This window comes from Microcebus murinus, chromosome 14 (assembly GCF_040939455.1).
Source record: "Microcebus murinus isolate Inina chromosome 14, M.murinus_Inina_mat1.0, whole genome shotgun sequence".
NCBI classification, from domain to species: domain Eukaryota; kingdom Metazoa; phylum Chordata; class Mammalia; order Primates; family Cheirogaleidae; genus Microcebus; species Microcebus murinus.
In genome coordinates, this window is record NC_134117.1 from 51,702,530 (window position 1) to 51,720,613 (window position 18,084).

Consider the following 18,084-nt stretch of genomic DNA (forward strand, 5'->3'; position numbering starts at 1 on the left):
TATAGGATTTCATAACCAACGGGCTTCTTGAGGAGCGCCAAAATGTGCACTTTTTGTGTCCTTGTACCGCAGCAATTAGATTCCGAGGCCCTGTCTTGAGCAGGAAATGGTAAAGGAATCAGCAGGAAGCCTAAAACAAGGGAAAGGAAACTCCTCCCTCCTATCATAGGACAGGCCAGGACAAGGATGAAAATGGAAAGTGGGCATGAGCAGTAAACTGTCTTACAGGGAGCTGTAGGGATGGATGTGTCGAAATGGAGAGTGGTTGAACCTGGAAAGGAAGTAAGGAAAAATTCCATGCTGCAAGGGCAAGGTTGTGTGATAAACTTGCATTTATTGTATGACTTAAATATGGAGCCTTTGTTCTCCAGAAATCTGCAGCAAGCCCAGGACCTGGGAAAATGCTGTTCCTTTGTTCACATGGGGCAGAGATTTGTGTGTTTCTGAGTTCTAGCAGCGCACTAAGAGAACCACCTCCCCCTGTTCTTTTTTTTTTTTTTTTTTTTTTTTTTTTTTTTTTTTTTGAGACAGAGTCTCGCTTTGTTGCCCAGGCTAGAGTGAGTGCCGTGGCGTCAGCCTAGCTCACAGCAACCTCAAACTCCTGGGCTCGAGCGATCCTTCTGCCTCAGCCTCCCTGGTAGCTGGGACTACAGGCATGTGCCACCATGCCCGGCTAATTTTTTTTTATATATATATATCAGTTGGCCAATTGATTTCTTTCTATTTATAGTAGAGACGGGGTCTCGCTCTTGCTCAGGCTGGTTTTGAACTCCTGACCTTGAGCAATCCGCCCGCCTCGGCCTCCCAAGAGCTAGGATTACAGGCGTGAGCCACAGCGCCCGGCCTCCCCTGTTCTTGATTTTGGGCTTATTCAAGGCCAGAGGACCCAAAAATCAAGTTAAAAAATTTTGCCAGGAGAAAAGATGGAAGTATAAATGGAACCGAATCATGAAAAATGCTCGGTGTGAAGGAGCAAAGGAATGCAAGATAACTCGCTTTACAAATTCTTTTTTTTTTTTTTTTTTTAAAGTGATCAAACTCACCAGATACAAATTCTTTGTATCTGAAAATCTTCACTGTATTTTTGAGGTAGAGAGAGAGCCAATGATCTGATGGGAGAAACTGAGTCCAGGATGAAGAAAACTGAAATCCAACAACTCTGGCCAGGCTGGGTGGCTCACGCCTGTAATCCTAGCACTCTGGGAGGTCAAGGAGGAAGGATAGCTTGAGATCAGGAGTTTGAGACCAGTCTGAGCAAGAATGAGACCCCGTTTCTACTAAAAAAACAGAAAAATTAGTTGGCTGTCGTAACATGTACCTGTAGTCTCATAGATTAGAATTAAGCTTTGACATTTCACCTCTCAAGCTTGGCTCAGCAAGTTATGCTGCTCCTTGAAGAAAAAGCAAATTAGTACATTTTATGTTGAAGGTGTTCAGTGAGGAAAAAGGCAGCACCTCCCTTTCTTATCTTATCAATCATGCAGTGACTTTCAGTGTTAGCAATCTCATGTTTAGATTGTTACCTGAAGAAAGGAAGAGCAAACTGTCTTGAATGCTGATTCTACTGTTTTGGGGGGAAAAAGTTTCTAACAGGCAAGTGGCAAACAGCAAAACTTTTGAAAAAGGAGGCCTGGGGAGAGTCCGGTGCAGTTTCATAATGGGTATGAATAGTTATTTTGCTGCCTTAACCCCCTCCTTTATTTCTGGGTTTTGATGTGGATCTCTTTCTATTTGTTCAGGAAATTGTGACGTGAGTTCTGGGCAGGGTTTGAGGTTTTGGAACCTTTTCTAAAAGGGACAGAGAGCACAGTGCTACATTTCCTAATCGTGAGGTTGGCGTGCAGCCGGTGGGGCTGGAGTGAGCTGGTCGTGATGCAGCGGCTACTCAAGTGCAGTGGGCTCGTCCTTGCTCTCACCCTCATCCTGGTTTTGGAATCTTCAGTTCAAGGTAAGACTCAGGAGTCTTGTTCCTCTGTAATCTTCTTTGTGAGCCCCAGAGTCCACACAAGTGATTATGCTCATTTTAAGGTACAAAATGCATAATATTGTGGGGAAGGAGGCAAAGAAGAAAGACCTGGGGTGGCTGAACTCCTTGATGTGAGTTCAGTTTGGTACCAAGAAAAATTAAACTCCGAGGCAGGTACAGTCTTGTAAACTCTTACAATGATGAAAATGTGCTATTTTATTTTTAGATGAAAATGCATGGTTTATAAATTTAAAAAGCACAACAAGGGACTATAGAAAATGACTCGTGTGTCAGTTGGATGGAGGAGACAGCACCTTTGAGTGTTTTGGAATATCTACCTACCCCTGAGTGTCTGTATCAACCCCAGGTTTTCATGCATGATATTTTTAATGCATTTAAAAACATTATTTTTAACACTACGAGATGCTATTTTTTTTTTTTTTTTTTGAGACAGAGTCTCGCTTTGTTGCCCAGGCTAGAGTGAGTGCCATGGCGTCAGCCTAGCTCACAGCAACCTCAAACTCCTGGCTCAAGCAATCCTCCTGCCTCAGCCTCCCAAGTAGCTGGGACTACAGGCATGAGCCACCATGCCTGGCTAATTTTTTGTGTATATATTAGTTGGCCAATTAATTTCTTTCTATTTATAGTAGAGACGGGGTCTCGCTCTTGCTCAGGCTGGTTTCGAACTCCTGACCTCGAGCAATCTGCCCGCCTCGGCCTCCCAGAGAGCTAGGATTACAGGCGTGAGCCACCGCGCCTGGCCTGAGATGCTATTTTTTAATCAGAGTAAATTTGACTCTGTGTATTTTTTTCTTTTTAATTTGATTCTTACTGAAAATTCAATTATGGTTAGATATAGTTAATGCAAACCCTCTCAGATTTGAAAGAGAAGCCAGAGAATGTTAGTATTTGTGCTGTTGCTTTGTTGCTCAGAGAAACATCACATTTGGAAATACCTTCTTAGGTTTCTCTATCATTTAGGGTTGTGTAGTCAAACTGAAACAACTTAAAACCTCTAATGACCAAGAACATGAAAATGATCAGTTTGTAAGAAAATACCATATCTTCTCCTTTGGTAAATAAGGAATAGTGTCTAAATAAAAGACAGAGGTCATGGCCGGATAAATAGATGCTAGAACTTATAGTAGAAAAACATGAAGTTCCCCCAACTCGTAAGGGAAATGTTGAGTCACAGTGACATATGTGCCCTGAATTTGTTTCTTCAAAGTGACTTCTAGTTGTCATGATCTTACTTCCTACGGAAATGGAATCTCACAGTTGATCTCAGAGACATTCATTTTACATTGGAAAATTATAAAATCATTTTCTTCTAATGATGTCAACATTGAAGAGAAACACCAAGTAATGTTGCTGAAACTTCATTAATCTATTTATTTTTAAAGTATAAAACATTGTTCATTGTAGGGAACAGGTTTTACTTGGATCTTTTCAGGGAAAATCTTCGGCTTGATGAAATAATTCTCTAATAACGATGTATTCTGGCGAGGTCGAGAGCAGAGAGGTCTGTACTTGTAGCACAGACTTGAGTGACCAGGTGGTGTTGGGCATACCCCAACCAGAGCTATGGAAGTCTTTATATTTTCAAAATTTCCCAGAAATATCACATTTCCCACTATGATTCATTAAGTAAAACTAGAATGAAAACAAAAAATGTTCCTTGTATAGTATGTATTCCTTAGAAAGAAATGAAGAAAAAAGGAAATCATCATGAAATTGTATAAAATGCTAGCGTTTATGTCATCATCTGGTAGATTCAGCTCTTTGTTAGAAAAGGAAACCAAAAAAAGAGACAATGAATGAACTGACAAACTAGAGAGTATACAAAGAAAGGCACTGAACTTGGTACTGAACTCAAGGCGTGTGCCCACATGTGAACACGAAGGGCAACACATGCCCACCCATGGCTGCATGTCTGAGTGATCGCATCACGAGCTGCAACACAAAGAGCCACGACACCATTTCATCACCTCCACGTGACCCCAGATGTGATCTGGATAACATTCTTCCCCCATCTTCTAAGAAATGTTTACTTAAACCATTGGTTTGAATGATCAAATTAACTAGGCTCTTGGCTTGCTTTTACTGAGCACATTCAAAACTATCTTAGTTACTGTATTAGTTTGCCGGGGCTGCCATAAGGCAGTACCACAGAGCGTGTGGCTTAAACAACAGGAATTGATTTCCTCACAGTTCAAGATCAAGGTGTTGGCCGGGTTGGTTTCATTTTGAGGCCGCTCTCCTTACCTTATGATGGCACCTTCTGCCTTGTCTTTGCGCGGCCTTTCCTCCACGCATCTTCGTCCTAAGACCCTCTTCTTATAAAGACACCAGTCATTGGATTAGAGTCACCCTAACAACCTCATCTTAACTGATTACATCTGCAATGACCCTATTTCCAAATAATCTCACCTTGTGAAGCACTACAGGTTAGAACTTCAACCTATGAATTTGAGGGGGCACCGTTCAGCCCATAATATACTTATTTTTCCTGTAAGTCAAAGCCAAGTAAAGACATGGTGTGAAACTGTGTCTACTGAGCACAAAGAAATGGAAATTTGGGGCTCTGTGGGAAAGCCTGGAGAGCACAGAGGGCTAATCTGCTTAACGTGGAGCTCCAGGAGATTATTGATTAGTTCTGTGAATCCTACACTCTTCTTGCCTCTCCTTTTCAAAGATGCCCGTACAGAGAGAAAATGGAACCTCCACCCTCAGGTGTGACCAAGGGGGCCAGTTCTAGACCATGTGACCGCTCTACACTGTCTCCTAGATCTCAGTAATGATATTGATTCCTCCCAGGTGTGCTGCGTTTGTAAAGTGATTTCCACATCCATTCCGTGGTAATCAGCATCACATTCCCCGTGAGGAGGAATTAGCACCAATTCATAGAGGAGAAAGCTAGATCTGACATTCATCATCTCATTTGCTCCACACATCAAACCCTTGCAGAAAATTTGTGAATCTTGCCTAAGGCCCATTACGGCTAATCAATGGCAGTACTGGTCATCTGGTTTCAAGGTCAGAATTAGCTTTACTGCAGCTTGTGGATTACAGAGTTTCTTTAATTAAAACAAAAAACCTTCCTTTGACTGTTTCCCACTGCATGGAGGGAGAAATTGAAAGTAAACTTGGAGTTTTTTATAGCTTATCAAACCATGCAAGGGCAGGGGAGCTTATCTATCTTGTAGGGTAGATAGGCCAATAAGAAGTAACTCCAGCTCAGACATTTCTCCCCTTCATGGTAGGTACTGCTTAAGTTTCCATTAAAAATAGGAAATTAGTAAATTGTGATTATGTTGGCGGAAAAATTAGTACCATAATATAAAAAGATACAGAGTGCCTACTGGAGAAAGTTGTTCTGGTAACTATTACTCATAGAAAGTATTTTGGTAAACAAGGACTTGGGAGTTGGGGAGAGGTGGGAGGGCAAGTAGGGGAAGATGTTCAGATAAAAATCATTCTTTGCCCTGGAATTCACTACAAAAGTAGCCAGCAGATCCTATAAGTGGGTCTTTTAGGAAGATAACCTTTCTGTCCATGAGAATACTCCCTTTTAATTTTTAAATTACAATAATCATAAGACATTTATTTCAAACAAGAGAGAGTCAAGATGTTCTGAAACTTCAGGTGTTGGAACCATACCTTTTCACGTTTTGCCAACACTCTTGAATAGCTATGTTAGGAATGTTGTGCCTGTAACCATGTTCTTTATTTTTAAGTACATTTTACAACATCGGCCCCAAATTAAGTAGACTTTTGGAGTGGAAGCACTTCTACCTTTGATTTGTTTATATATATTTTTAATAGCCTTTTTTTTTTTTTTTGAGATAGAGTCTCTTTCTGTCCTCCAGGCTAATGTGCCATAGCATCAGTCTAGCTCACAGTAACCTCAAACTCCTGGGCTCAAGCAATCCTTCTTCCTCAGCCTCCCAAGTAGCTGGCACCACACGCGTGCACCACCACACCCAGCTTATTTTTCTATTTTTAGTAGAGATGGGGCCTCACGCTTGCTCAGGCTGGTCTTGAACTGCTAAACTCAGGCGATTCTCTGTTCTTGGCCTCCCAGAGTGCTATGCTAGGATTATAGGCGTGAGCCACCGTGCCTGGCCTTAACAGCTTTATTTTTATGTGTTTATTTTTTTTTTTAAATCTTAATTTCATGAAAAAATGCTGACTGAAAACAGCTTTATTAAGATAGTGTTCCCTCCTCCCCAAAAACGATAGTGTTCCCATACCATAAAATTAACCCATTTAAAGTGTTCAATCCAATGGTTTGCAGTATATTCATGGAATTCTACAACCATCACCAGAGTTGCTTTTACATTTTGAACATGCCCCCCAAAGAAAGCCTGCTTTTTAAATTTTAAAAGCTGAGATTCTGAACTATGGGTGAATTTTGTATCTTAGAAATATATATATATATATTTTTTCTTTCTTTCTTTCTTTCTTTTTTTTTTTGAGACAGAGTCTCGCTTTGTTGCCCAGGCTAGAGTGAGTGCCATGGCGTCAGCCTAGCTCACAGCAACCTCAAACTCCTGGACTCAAGGGATCCTCCTGCCTCAGCTTCCAGAGTAGCTGGGACTATAGGCATGTGCCACCAAGCCCGGCTAATTTTTTCTATATATATTAGTTGGCCAATTAATTTCTTTCTATTTATAGTAGAGACGAGGAGGTCTCACTATTGCTCAGGCTGGTTTCAAACTCCTGACCTCGAGCGATCCTCCTGCCTCGGCCTCCCAGAGTGCTAGGATTACAGGTGTGAGCCACCGCACCCGGCCTTAGAAATATTTTTTATTAATTTGCCAGAGTTGGCCGGGCGCTGTGGCTCACGCCTGTAATCCTAGCTCTCTGGGAGGCCGAGGCGGGTGGATCATTGGAGCTCAGAAGTTCAAGACCAGCCTGAGCAAGAGCTGAGACCCCGTCTCTACTAAAAATAAAAAAAAAAAAAAACGTTAATTGGCCAACTGAAAATGGAAATAAAATAAAATAAAATAAAGGAATTTGCCAGAGTTGTGTTTGTTATACTAGTGAAAAGATGTAGTCTTTCACCTGGATGCTTCCTCATAAAGCATTATTTTTCTTTTTCCATTTAACTTCCCATGCAAGTAAGCACTGGTGTCCAGTGTGTCAGCCACATGCAGAGGAGATTGCCTAGACCTGCTCTGTCCAATACAGTAGCCATGAGCCACCTGTGGCTACCGAACACTTTGAGACATGCTGTAATGTAAAATATGCGTGATTTGGAACACTTGGGATGAATAAAGAATGCAATATATCCCATTAATAACTTTTATGTTGATTATATGTTAAATGAAAATATTTTGAATATATGGGGTTAAATACGATGTATTAAAATTAATTTCACCTGTTTGGTTTTTTTTTTTTTTTTTAAATATGGCTGGTAGAACATTTGAAATGCCCTGTGCGGTTTGCTTTATGTTTCTGTTGGACAGTGCTAGTCTAGACTGCATGGGGTGTGAAGACATTGCCCTCTGCTGGAGATGTTGGATTTTTATCCCACCTACAAGAAGAAGCTTCTAAGTAGCAATTAGATGCCAAACTAATGCTGTCTCGGGGAAAATAAATCAGAAAAGGAGAAATAAGTTGCAAATAGTAGGAAATAACCTACCATGTGTGAAGGCTTGTGCTGAGTACTTCACATTCTTTTATCTCATTTAAACAGCAACTCTTTGGGATACCATTATTCAGATTTGAAAGACCATAAATTGATGGTCAGAGGGTACTACATGGTAGAATAAGAATTTGCATTTAAATTAAAATTTACAAGTTGTCTGCTGCCAGACATAGGTCATTGTTCTCCTCCTCCCTATTATCAGAGAAAGTAGCATTAAAGAGCTCTGACCATGGTGCTGGGTCCCATTCTAAGAACCTAACGTTTATATCTCATTGTTAATCTGTTACTGTTCCCATTTACAGAAGAGGAAATTGAGGTGCAGGAAGGTTAAGCTGGCCAAGATCACACAGTGAGTAACAGGCAGACATTGAGATGTCATCTTGCCTGCCTTGTCCCCAGCCTCCAGGCAGTGACAGAGCTAACCCATTTTGGACAACTAGCTGTCCCAGACTAGACGCTGTAAGCTATACTCAGGAGTCATAGGGAAGATTATGATAGAATATTAGTTCCAAAGAAAAGAAAGAAAGAAAGAAAGAAAGAAGGAAAGAAAGAAAGAAAGAAAGAAAGAAAGAAAGAAAGAGAAAGACAAACCAATGGGAGAATATTTACTTTTTGTCTAGAGTTTTTTAATATTTATATTTTTAAAAGAATATTGTTATAGCAATTTAGAAAACAAAATGAGAAAAAAATCACCAAAGATTCTACCACCACAGTTATTTTTGTGTATTTCCTCCCATTTCCCTCCAGTATCTGTTTGTATAGTTGAAACTATTATGCATACAAAGTGGTATTCTGATTTTGTACTCATTTTTAAAGGTAGGTTTCTCCATGATGCTACACAGGATTTTCAATAACTACTTTTTAAACATTTGGTTGATATTCTCTCTCATGAGTATAATTTGTCTGAGTGTTTTACATTGTCTTGTGCTATTTCTCAAGAATTCTAGACATGTTCCTTCTTGCTAGGTAATTATTAGTAGCACTTGTTAGTTAGAATAAAGTGTGTGCTTGGGGTGGGGAGGAGATGACCTTTTGAAGAACGGTGAAGTATTTCTCACACCAGGCCTCCATCCTTGCTGAATTGAGCAATGAAGATTTTATTTTATGAACTAATAAACGATCTCCCATACAACCTCATAACACTACATTTGGAGCCTCTTCCCTAGAAATTCAGTCCAAAAGAAGCTGTGAGAAACTTGATATTCCAATTTGTTCCTCTGTGAATAGAACAGTCTTATTCTTATGAAGTCTGAGTGCAAAGAAAGAGGATACGTTTTGCTGCCTTTTTTTTGAGATAGGGTCTTGCTCTGTTGCCAGGGCTAGAGTGCAGTGGTGTCATCATAGCTCACAGCAACCTCAAATTCCTGGGCTCAAGCCATCCTTCTGACCCAGCCTCCCTAGTAGCTGGGACTACGGGTGTGTGCCACCACGACAGGATAATTTTTTTATTTTTCGTAGAGACAGGTCTCACTATGTTGCTTAGGCTGGTCTGGAACTCCTGGCCTCCTAAAGTGCTAAGATTACAGGCACAGGCCACTGCACCAGGCTAAGGACAAGTTTTTAGGTAAACTTTTCATTCTGAAGGACACCATCTGGTCCTAAAACACAAGAACTAGGATTCTGTAATATCACAGGTACTCGTCAGTGTATGCCTTAACCTTTCTGAACTGATTTGACTCATCTCTATAAAAAGAGGCAGGCTTTGGGCCTGGCGCCACATTCAGGTCTTTATAAGCATTTTCTCATTTAATTTTTGTGACAAGCTATGACTCTTGGTATCTTCATTTTGCAGTGGAGTTTCAGAGAAGTTAAGGTTTCATAACTATCAGTAACAGAGCTGGGGACTTCACTCAGGAAATTGATTCCAAAACCTGTCCACATTTTACCTTCTCCCAAGTTTAGAATCTATTTAGTTAAGAACTTCTTAGGGACTGATTAGAAGCTCCGTAATAAATATTTATTAACTATGTGGGTTCCCTTGTTTGGGCAGGTTATCCTATGCGGAGAGCCAGGTACCAGTGGGTCCGCTGCAATCCCAACAGTAATTCTGCAAACTGCATTGATGAAAAGGGACCAATGTTCGACCTTGCTCCAGGTGAATCCAACAGGATCTTCCCTCCAAGGACTGACCCTTTTTCGTAAGTGGACTTTCTTCTGATTTTAATTCTTTTTGTTTGTTTGTTTGTTTGTTTGTTTGTTTGTTTGTTTTAGAGACAGGGTCTCGCTATGCTGCCCAGGCTTATCTCAAACTCCTGGGCTCAAGCAGTCCTCCTGCCTCAGCCTCCCAAAGTTCTGGGATTACATACAGGCATGAGCCACTGTGCCTGGCCTGATTTTAAAGTGGTTGTAATTATAGAATCTCTGTTGAAATCTTGGCACAGAAGTGGGAAGATTGTTCAGAGTTTTTCTCCAAGCGCATGCTTTAGTAGTTTGGTTTTTATTGTTCAGTAGATGGTAAAATTGTACGGTATATACTGATATATGGAGTTATAAGTATACATAATTCATATACGTTTTTGCAAGGTTTTTTTTTGTGAGTGGCTGAGACGATCATTGAGTACTTTTCACCAACAAGTACTGAAAATGATTGAACATTGTTTTATTTATGTAAACAAAACATATTATATATTAAAATCCAATAGGAATTCATCACTGAATAAACAAAATGTCATATATCCATACAAAGGAATATTATTTGGCCATGAAAATAATGAAGTACTGATATATGCTACAACATAGATGAATCTTGGAAACACTATGCAGAATGAAAGAAGCCAGGCACAAAAAGCCACATATCGTATGATTCCACTTACCAAACATGTTCCAAATAGGCAAATCCCTAGAGGTAGAAGTTAGAAAAGTAGTTGCCAGGGGCTGTGGCCAGGGGCTACAGCGAGGGAGGAATCAGGAGTGACTGTTAAGGGGTATGAGTTTTTTGGGGGAGGATGATTAAAATATTCTGAAATTAGATAGTAATGATTAAAAAAAATAGAGAAAGGAAGAATAAATGGCCATGACTTGGAAAACAAAAACCAAACTTCTTTTTTTAATTTATTAATTTGGCTAATTTTTCCTATATGTTTTTAGTTGGCCAATTAATTTCTTTCTATTTTTAGTAGAGACAGGATCTCACTCTTGCTCAGGCTGGTTTCGAACCCCTGACCTTGAGTAATCCTCCTGCCTCGGCCTCCCAGAGTGCTAGGATTACAGGCGTGAGCCACCCCGCCTGGCCCAAACTTCTTTTTGATCAAATAAAACCTACTTTAATCCTGTAAAAAATACCCAGTATAAATTCATAAGTAACAAAAATTTCAATTATATTCGAATTCATTATTTCAATGAATACCAACGTTATACAGCATGTAGCAAAAATGTATTAAGAAAAGGATTTTCATAAATGTTTTAGTCTTCAGGCTCAAACCTAGAAAATCATTGTCCTCAAAACCAGGTAAATCATCATGCCCCAAATCAGGAAAATCTGTGATCTCTTTGAGGATCTTGGTGACTTTGTTTATCACTGGCATTCTCTGCACTAGAGATTATATCATAGCAATTCTCAAAATGCAACTTTGCAGTCCTACCCCTGTGCTCTGACTTTAAAACCACAGCATTGAGTTTGAACATAATATTACAGCATGCTCCATTACTTTTAAGTCATGGGTTTTGATAATAATTCATTTAAATCTAAAACATTAGGGGACTAACCCCAAATCTCCAAAACAATTCTTTCACACCATTTCTTCTCTCCTAATATCTCTCCTATTTTCCATCCCCAAAACCAGTAACTGCTTCTCACTCTGACATTCTGCTTTCCCTCCTGTCACTATGGACAAATGGTCCCTGCCTCTGTGCAGATACTGGACTCTTTTGTCCTCACACCCATTACTAATCTAATCTGTGGGTTACCTCCCTATCCCCTATTTGGCTTCACTTCTCCTCCCTGTGCTAGGATTACAGGCATGAGCCACCACACCTGGACTGGGGTGTTTTGTGGGGAAGAAATGAAATGTTAATATGCTGGTATATATAATGCTTAACTTGTTACACAGAATTTTTCAAAAGTGAGCTTTCTTGAAGTACTGTAAACTATTAGAAGTTTCATGGAAATTTTGATTTAAGAAAAAAATGTCATCTGTCTAGGTAGACTTAGTTGCTTGTCCTTTTTTAGGGAGAAAATGATAAAAGAGGTTTTTTTTACAAAAATGACTCCAGGAGGAAATTTCAAATATAGAGTTGCTATGCTAGTGATAAGAAAATTAACATTGTTTATGTGAGTCTGCAATAGATGTGGAATTGGTAAGTGCAATGAGTTAGGTACAATAAGTATAGGTAAATACATAAGAAAATTTGACTTTTTTTTTTTTTGCTTTAAAGCATTGAATAGTTGGGAAGCTTTTAACTCTTAACTTGAGCAATTGGGTGGCTGCATATATTTCGTTATCTTAAAAAACTATTATAGTTATCCTCCTTATAGCTTAAACTTTACTGTGTTTTTCATTTTTCTTTCATACTTTCAAATAACAAGATTCCAGAATATGGATGATATCTTCCCCATTTCTGAAGACTTCTCTGGGTCAGGCTCTGGCTCCGGCTCCGGCTCCGGCTCCGGCTCTGAATTTGGAAGTGGCTTCCTAACTGAAATGGAACCAGATTACCAGCCAGTAGATGAAAGTGATGCTTTCTATTACAACCCTAAGTCTCTTGCCAGGAATCTGCCGTCAAACAACCAGGACTTGGGTCAAGATGGATCCGAAGAGAATTTTATTATATAAAAGAGAGGGTTTCCCCACCTTGACACCAGGCAATGTATTCAGTATGTTTGGGTACCATGGTTAAATGATTTATCTTGGGAGAAAGAGTTTTATAGAAATTGTAAAACATTTTAAAAAGAAGCTTAAATTTTATCATCTTTTTTTCCCTTGTGAATTATTAAAGAATTATTCTTTAATTCTGTTATCTATCCTATTGTTCTGGAAAATACCTGCATTTCTGAGTATTATATTCAACCAGTATCACTGTGAAATTAATCAGATTCCCACATCTATAAAATTGCTTTCAATAATAAATTATACTGTTTTTTAAAATTTCGGTTTGAGAAGCAAATTGACAGGCAATATTTCATAGCTAAGTCTTCAGAAACCTTACTCTGTGATATGCTCCTTTTCTTATGAAAACAAAACAAAAAACAAGATGAAACACAGTGAATTCACAGAATGGGTATTTGACACGTGCTACAAAGTGCAGTGTACTATACTATTGCCATTGGATGTGTCTGCAGAGACACATCCACTGGCATCTAGTGGACATTGTTTATCTAGAAGTATGATAGCTATTACAATTAGAAACTTAAGACCCAAATTAAAGCACAGTTGTGCTCTCAATACCTCATACTGCTTTACTTTTTTTCCCTGGATATCTGTGTATTTTCAAACGTTACTCTATTAAAGCAGAAATATAACTAAAGGGTTAAAGCTGTCTGGGATCTCTTGTTCTAAACTCAGGAAATAATTAATTTTAGAAATAATTATTTTTGGCCAGATATTTCCCTAGAAGTCTCATCAACAAAACATCTTTAAAATTATTTTACGGTGAGTCAAATTTTGCAACCAGAATCCTGCCATATTAACAGGCAGATAAGGAAAGAGGGTTACACTTGTCGAAACACTTCCTCACCTGAAGGATAGTCCCGTCTCTCTTCCCCTCAGTTCTGAGAAGCCCCCCAGCACCACTGTCACGGATGATTCTGTTCTGCACCATCCAGATCCACTCTTCAGAACTGAGGACTTACTCTGATTAATCTCTGCTGAAAAGAGCCACCTTGCCCAAGTCATGCCCCTTTGCAGGGTAGTCTGCATCCAATGACTGCTTGGCGTGGGCATATAGAGGCCTGGTCACTCCCCTGAACTCAGAAGGGCCATATAGATTCAGAACTCCCTTTGGCGTCAGCTGAGGCTTTGTCAGGACTACTTTGCAGCTCAATTTCTTCCTTTACTCAGTATGGCTTCCTTCCATTCCCCTCACAGGTGTCCTCCTGAGAGTGCTCCCCTACAAACTTTCTGCTACTTTCCATCTCAGAATTTGCTCCTTGGAGAATACAACTTGTGACAGTTAGTGCCAGGAGGTGTAGAAAATGGGTGCTAAGATGGGATCTGGGAACTAGATTGCCTGCCCCCTGGCTGGCAATGAGGACTCCATCCCTGGCTGTGGATGGAGCACAGGTATGAGATAGCCTTGCAATTGCTAAAGCTTTCACTGGTGATGAACTGGGATGGTATTCCCATGGAAGGGAGCACCAGGGTGCAATATACTAGGCATTTGAGCAATATGGGGCAGTAGTAATTATAAAGACAATGGTATTGGATGGCTATTGCTGGAATTAATGCTTTTGAAAGAGATAATTAAAAAACCAAGGATGATTAATTAAAGGCTAAATGTGAAAACCAGAAAAAAAGAAAAAGAAAAAAGAAACAAAAGGAAACAAATTCTCTTCTGTGGTGGAAGGGCAGAAAAAGCTGAGGCTCAGGCCCTGGACTTAGTGGAGTAGCAAAGTTCAAAGAATGTTAAATTGTCAACCTAGCCAAGACTGTCACGCAAGCTCAGGGGCCTGACTGGGAACAAAAGGGACCCTGAGAGATGGAGACATCTGGGTTGATATATTCAGATCCTGAGTCCCCAGATTCCCTTGAACTCTCTGAACCTGTAGAAGAGGCCCACTCTCTAAGAACTAATGCTTAACAAGCACCACATGTACTCACCATCAAATTGATACTAACTGGTCAATACTTAAGTGCACATATAGAAGTAACATTTATTGGGTGTTGGGCAGGTGGGAGGGGGAGGAGGGGATGGGTATATTCACACCTACTGGGTGTGGTGCACACTGTCTGGGGGATGGACACACTTGAAGCTCTGATTCGGGTGGGGCAAAAGCAATATAAGTAACCTAAACATTTGTGCCCCTGTAATATGCTGAAATAAAAAAATAAAAAATAAATTAAAAAAACAACTAATGCTTTCCTTTTGAAGATGATTAAGAGACCTCTACCTTTAAAGACTATATGCACCTTCCTTCAAGATCTGTCCCCACCTCCCCTTTTAGCCACCAGATGAATATCAAAGATAAATCACAATATAAACCAACAGGGAAGTGTTGGGCCTGCTAAGGAGAAAAGGTAATATACTCTGAAGGTTCTATACAGCTTAGCTGACACATAAAGCTCAAAGAGCATCTATGAGACTCAATTCTAGAGGTGCTGGATCCAGGGATGGGGATAGAACATAAAGTTGGATAAAGGAGTGTTTAGCAATGTGGGACATTCCCCTTAGGATGAAATATTGTTTTTTATTTATTGGTAATTTAATCTTTTTGATAACTAACTAATCAATCTTTCTTTCTTTCTTTCTTTCTTTCTTTCTTTCTTTCTTTCTTTCTTTCTTTCTGTCTTTCTGTCTTTCTGTCTTTCTGTCTTTCTGTCTTTCTGTCTTTCTGTCTTTCCTTTCTCTCGTTCTGTTGCCCTGGCTAGAGTGCCATGGCATTAGCCTAGCTTACAGCAACCTCAAACTCCTGGGATCAAGCAATCCTTCTGCCTCAGCCTCTTGAGTAGCTGCGACTACAGGCATGCGCCACTATGCCTGGATAATTTTTTCTATATATTTTTAGTTGGCCAATTAATTTCTTTCTATTTTTAGTAGAGATGGGGTCTCGCTCTTGCTCAGCTGGTTTCAAACTCCTGACCTTGAGCGATCTTCCCGCCTCGGCCTCCCAGAGTGCTAGGATTACAGGCGTGAGCCATCGCACCCAGCCAAGATACAGCCTTACTTTCTTATAAAATGTGGGAATACTTCTCTGGGATATAGGTTTTAGCACTCTGGCAAGAACCCCAGGACAAGGTGCTGATACCCTGCTGGAATGGTTCTTATAAACCTGGAGAAAGTGACAGTCTACTCTTAAGTGAAGTAGAAATACTATAACTGCCATGACAGGCTGTGGAAGAAGGGGTTAAAAGGTTTAAGGAAAGGAGAATGCTAGAATGAACAGATCATGTAAGCCTTGAAAACTCACCAGACGACAGTTCTGCAGGAAGGCCAAAGCAACGATGAACATACTGGTGAGAGGAACCAGCACCTCTGGGTCATAGGTGGTGGCCTCCCTCTGAAAGGCAGGGTTGGTGGTAGATGTTACAGAACTGTGCTCATTAATAGCAGTGGGAATGATGGGTACCAAATAAGAGAGGCCAGGTGGTAGTGCTCAGCCATCGGGAGCCAAGTGGTACAATTATCATAACAAGCAGCAAGGTCAAAGTAGTATCCAGGGGAGACTGACGGGCACTGAGTTAGGAGGCAGCATCTCTAGGGGCTAGGTAGTTGTGCAGCCAGCAAAGGTATTGCTCAATCTATTTGTATTAGGCAGGGCTCACCAGAGAGACAGAATCAATAGGAGATAGATAGATAGATAGATAGATAGATAGATAGAAGGTTTATTAGGGCAATTGGTTCGTACCAGTATGGAGGCTGAGAAGTCCCACCACAGGCCGTTTGCAAAGCCGGTGGTATGGCTGTCCAAGTCCAAAGGCCTCAGAACCAGGGAAGCCAATGATGTAACTCTTAGTCTGAAGCTAAAGGCTTGAGAACCTGGGGAACACTGTGCAAGACCTGGAGTTCTGATGTCCAAGAGCGAGAGAAGAAGGGTGTCTCAGTTTCAGGAGGGAGAGCATGTGAATTCACCTTACTGCCTTTTTGTTCTATTCATGCCCCCACCTGATTGGATGGTGCCTGCCCACATTGAGGGTAGATCTTGCACGCTCGATCCACCAATTTACAAACTAATCTCCTATGGAGACAGCCTTACAGACACACCCAGAAATAATGGTTTGCTTTTTATCCAGGTATCCCTTAGTACAGTCAGATTGACACCTAAAACAAACCATCACATTATTCAACCAGAAAAATCAAGGATGGATAATCAGGAGCTTTAGGGCAACTACCTCAATAAAAATGTGTGATGATTTTGACCAGTTTTCTTACCGAAGTCAGTTTTCAGACCTGGAATCCACTGACTAGAGAGAGGCTAGTTCCTCTGAAATAAGGCCCCTGTGACACCATGTATATGCAGTGCTGATTCCCCTAATGCTTAGCCAAAGGAACCTATGGCCATTCACTCAGGTACTTTCTACTGGGGAAAAGGGGATATTCAAATGTCTCAAGGACAGTTGGTCACAGGACCTGAGTCGATTTTGATACACAGGCCCAAAGCATTATCATAGCCTCCCTGTTAGCGGGAGCATATGGTGGTCAGGTAAACCTCAGGTGGTCAGGAGGACAGGTGGTCAGTAGAATCTTCACCTAGGTCTGGCTCACAGTGGTCATTTTTCCAGTCCCTGAGTATATAATTAGAATGGGCTTACTTGATGGTTAGTACAACCCCCACATTGGTTTCTTGACTTGTGTGATAGGAACTATTATAACGGGGAAGACCAGGTGGAAATTTCTGAAACTACTCCTCCCCCATCAACCAATAAATCAAAAACAATATTTCATCCAAAGGGAAATGTCAGAGATTAGTATCACCTTTAAAAAAAAAAACCTGTAGAATGGGCCAGGCATGGTGGCTCATGCCTGTAATCTAGCACTTTGGGAAGCAGAGGTGGAAGGATTGCTTGAGGCCAGGAATTTTGAGATCAGCCTGAGCAAGAGCAAGACCCCATCTCTACAAAAAAACAGTAATAGAAAAATTAGCTGAGCATGGTGGTGTGCGCCTATAGTTCTAGCTACTTGGGAGGCTGAAGAAGGAGAATAGCTTGAGCCAAGAGTTTGAGGATGCAGTGAGCTATGATGACATTGCTGCACTCTGGCCCAGGTGACGGAGTGAGACCCCTTGTCTCATAAAAAAAAAGTAGTCTAGGGTAAAGGCATGTGAATGGACCAATAAGAGAAGACACAAAGTGTGAATATTTTTGTATCAGATGTTAATGCCCATCAGAAAGCATCTGTCACAGAAGAGACATTAACAAACAGGTAGACAAAACGACTTTGGTAGATGTCAGTCATCCTCTGTCATAGGCCACCCTGATGCTAGCAGGGTGAACTTCTGGAGGACCACAGTGGCAGGGTTGGAGGCTCCCACTGACTAAGACTGATCTAGCCACTAATGCTGCCAAATGTCCAATATGCTAGTAACAGAGCTCAGTGCAGAGCCACTCACATGGCACTATCCCTGAAGGAGACCCTGGTGGCAAGCTGTCTATATTAGGTCCCTTCCATCCTAGAGGGGCCAGAGATTTGTTCTAGTAGGAACAGAATGTATTCCAGGTATGGGTTTGCCTTTCCTGCTCATGGGGTCTTCAGCAGCATCAAACGCTTATGGAGCGTTTGATTCATCAGTAGGACTTCACATATAACACTGCATGGCAACTTACAAGGAGGTGCAGCAATGGGCACACAGCCATGGGATCTGTCACATCACCTA

General features: G+C 40.8%; 1 protein-coding gene across 1 annotated transcript; it reads left to right on the top strand.

The window, feature by feature from the left end:
• The first annotated feature begins 1,778 nt into the window (after positions 1 to 1,778).
• Positions 1,779 to 13,082, top strand: SRGN (serglycin). Its single transcript, XM_012762663.2, has 3 exons — positions 1,779 to 1,948; positions 9,610 to 9,757; positions 12,145 to 13,082. The coding sequence occupies exons 1-3, from the start codon at positions 1,873 to 1,875 to the stop codon at positions 12,389 to 12,391; spliced, it is 471 nt and encodes a 156-aa protein (XP_012618117.2). The 5' UTR covers positions 1,779 to 1,872; the 3' UTR covers positions 12,392 to 13,082.
• Positions 13,083 to 18,084: the final 5,002 nt, after the last annotated feature.